Source organism: Bactrocera tryoni, unplaced genomic scaffold (assembly GCF_016617805.1).
Source record: "Bactrocera tryoni isolate S06 unplaced genomic scaffold, CSIRO_BtryS06_freeze2 scaffold_11, whole genome shotgun sequence".
NCBI lineage: Eukaryota > Metazoa > Arthropoda > Insecta > Diptera > Tephritidae > Bactrocera > Bactrocera tryoni.
In genome coordinates, this window is record NW_024395824.1 from 20,648,515 (window position 1) to 20,652,011 (window position 3,497).

General features: G+C 35.4%; 1 protein-coding gene across 1 annotated transcript; it reads right to left on the reverse strand.

Moving 5' to 3' along the window:
* Nucleotides 1–1,414: 1,414 nt before the first annotated feature.
* LOC120779645 (protein ANTAGONIST OF LIKE HETEROCHROMATIN PROTEIN 1-like) lies at nucleotides 1,415–3,200 on the reverse strand. The gene is made up of 2 exons (XM_040111997.1): nucleotides 2,783–3,200; nucleotides 1,415–2,242 (listed from the first exon to the last, which is right to left on the reverse strand). Exons 1-2 carry the CDS (start codon nucleotides 3,122–3,124, stop codon nucleotides 1,949–1,951), a joined length of 636 nt encoding a protein of 211 aa, XP_039967931.1. The 5' UTR covers nucleotides 3,125–3,200; the 3' UTR covers nucleotides 1,415–1,948.
* Between the last annotated feature and the right edge of the window lie 297 nt (nucleotides 3,201–3,497).

Consider the following 3,497-nt stretch of genomic DNA (forward strand, 5'->3'; position numbering starts at 1 on the left):
AGATTGCCTTCGATAGTTTTCATCACCAGGTCAAAATGCTCATTTGTAAAAAGGTTACTTGGCTGCGATGGGTTGGAAAATGTGCTGATTACTGTATCTGACATTTTACATTTTAGATACACAGTTATGGTTGTTATTAATGTACCTGTTATTAAAATGAGGACATACCAATACATATTTCGTTTTGATGCATCTTCATTAAACTTTTCTATCTTCTGTAGGTTTTGTATGTGTATTTGATGCAGCGTTGGGATTGTGGCATGCTCGGAGATATTCAATTTGAAGCGGTTCGTTAATTCAGGCACCATAGATGGACTTTTTTCGCTCACCGGGTACTTTGTATTACAAATATTTATTAAAATATCGTTGTCGTACATTATTAAGAATGTCCCCATCAATTCATTCGTTTGGTTTCCTTCCTTTAAGATTATATTCTGGTTGTTGACTAACAGAATGTTTTCGTCGATTTGGATGACCGGAGGTACGTGGTATGCTGTAGTTGTCTTACAGGTTGCCGAAATGTTGTTTAGCATTTGGTACATGCAGGAATCAAATGTATCAATTTGACAGAAAGTGATAGTTACAGTTTCTTTGCAGTTATAAAGCGGACTACAGTATTTCCCGTATTTAGCAGCATATTTATTTCTTAAATCTGATATCGTGTTATTGTATACTACCGGAAAAATTTCTATTAATGGGCAAACAGAGTACACTTTTGGTATTTTTACCAAATATTTTAATATCTCATTATTAGAGCAGATCTTAACATTTCCAGCAGCCATAAGGGCACTTATGGCCTGGCGAGACGATCAAATTAACTCATCAAAACCTTAAGTGTATTGGTGTCGTCGGCTTTTGTCGGCTACACGTATATTACACCGACTTGTTGTCGGCTCTGTTTGATGAAAATCAAACATTTTTGATATTTGAATTTGACGGCCGCTAATTTGACCGTCTTCACCTACGCTTGACCAAAACAAGCTCAGTTGCGTTGTGATATTTCAAGTATGAACAAGTGCGCGGACGAGAAAAAGTTTATTTTGAATTTCATTGAACTGTACCAATGCTTACCAGCTTTATGGAATATAAAGCTGGAAGCATATAGTAACAGGGATGAAAAGCAAAAACAATACCAAGTGCTGTTAGAAAGCTTCAAAGAACAATACCCGACTGCAACTTTAGATGATGTAAAAAGAAAAATTAATCTCTTGCGGACAAATTTTCGTCGCGAAAAGCTAAAACTGGCCGAATGTAGCAGAAGTGGAGCTGGTGCCGAGGACTCGTTTGAGCCTACTTTGTTTTATTTTAATGAAATGCAGTTCTTAAATGACGTAGAAACACCTAGCACATCAAAGAATGCAACGGTAAGTAAAATCGATAAAAAATAAAGTTTTTATTTCATAGCATTTGTATATTAAAATAATATAGTGATTCATGTTTATTAATTTGTGAATTTTGCTTGCCAAGATACTGCACCTTCGTGGCTGAAGTATTCAGCGAAAGTATCGCGAATTTGTTTCGCTTTATTTGAGGAATTACGTATTTGCGTACATTCCAGAGCATTTAGATCTATCTCATTGCGCCAGCTTCCTTCCATTAAATTTCCTGTGTTGAAAATTTTTGGTCAATTAAGTTTGTGAATGCATATGTTTTTTTTGGCGCAAAAAATTGTGCAGATAGTAACAAGTTAAAACAATAGTTCGTGTTTTTTCTGGTGTGAGTGAAATAGTGGTTTGCAGAACGCCAAACCTTGATGCCAATATTCCAAATACATTTTCTACAATTCTGCGTGCTCTGCTTAATCTATAATTGAAAATGCGTTCTTTGGTTGTGAAATTGGGACCGGAAAACGGTTTTAAAAGGTGTTCCTGCATTTGGAAAGCATTATCTCCCACAAAAACATACGGCAGCACCTTGTCGCTGTTAGGTAGTTGCGATGGTGGAGGTATTAGCAAAGATTTGCTGTAGAGTGCTCTGCCAAAATCGGTATTTTTTTTACTCCACCGTCCGAAATACGACCATTCGTGCCAACATCAGCTACTATGAATTCATAGTTTGCATTAACCGTTGCCATGAGTACAATACTATGAAATTTCTTATAGTTGTAATAGAATGAGCCGGATTTAGCCGGTTTTATAATTGCGATGTGTTTGCTGTCGATAGCTCCTATGCAATTGGGGAAATTCCATGCTTCAATGAAATCATCTGCAATTTTTTTCCAATCTGATTCTGATTGCGGCACCTGAAAATAAAACATATACAAAAAATTAATATTTATTTACTATAATAAATAACACATGAATAATATATTTGTATCTCTTTATAATTTCAGAATCCTCGTAAAGAACCTGTCACCAAGTCGGCGAAAAGAAAACCAGATGCTGCTGATGCTCTATTAGAAATAGCAACAAAAAGATTTGCCGAAAAGGAGAACAAAAAACCCACTGCGATAACCGATGCCTGGGCGGTAAAGCTAGAGCGAAAGCCTACAGGTCAAAGAATACTTTGCGAAAAGTTTATAGATGACATTTTGTTTGAAGGACAAATGGGGACCCTCCACAGACACTCCATAAAAATTAATGAGCCAACACCAGTAAATTTCAACAGCGGCAGTTCGACTCCTTTCACCTACAAGGGCAGCGGCACCTTTAACGATGGTGATATGTCACAGTCATCAATATCAAGCTTTTTTCTTCTTTTAAAGAATAATTTGTATTGCTTTAAAAGTTATAATAAAAAATAATATAACATCATTGATTGATTTGTTAATTTATTCACTTACCTTTATAAAACTGGAAAGCCTTGAAATAAGAGCTTCACAAGTTTCTATTACAATCAATCCAAGAGATCTTGGGGATATTGCTGTCATGAACTTTAGATTTTCAAATTTTTCTCCGGTAGCCAAATATCTAAGTGTTGCTGACAATCGCATGTTAGGTGCAATAGCTTCTCGCATTACTGTGTTTTGCTTTTCTATTATTGGCTTCACCATAGTTAAAAGTTCATTGAAGGTTTCTGAGTCCATTCGTAAAAATTGATGATAATCGCTTTTGTTTGATAATTTTAATTCGTTTAATAGATTTTCATGAGTAAATTGCTTCCGTTTTTGGTACCAAACTTTCATCCACTCCGTTTTCTTTTGCCTATTTGCTCTCTTTTTTTTCAACAACACTGCAGTAGACGCTAATAAAAGTAAATCGTCTTCCGATGACGACATGTTAACTGAACACTATGAGTACTAATTAAAAATGATGATTGCCGTGTTTATTTGAACGTTTGAGGACAACACACGAACGAACTTCACTCACACATACATATGCAATGCTTGACGTAATTATTTGATCGTCTCGCCAGGCCATTATACCTAGTTGGTAATTTTCTTGATTTAATACTCTCTTAATTTCGTTATCTGATAAAATTACATTATTTACTTTATTTAATTTAGCGAGCGTAACTGAATTGACAACATTAGTGAGAAGCGAGATTACTCTTTGATT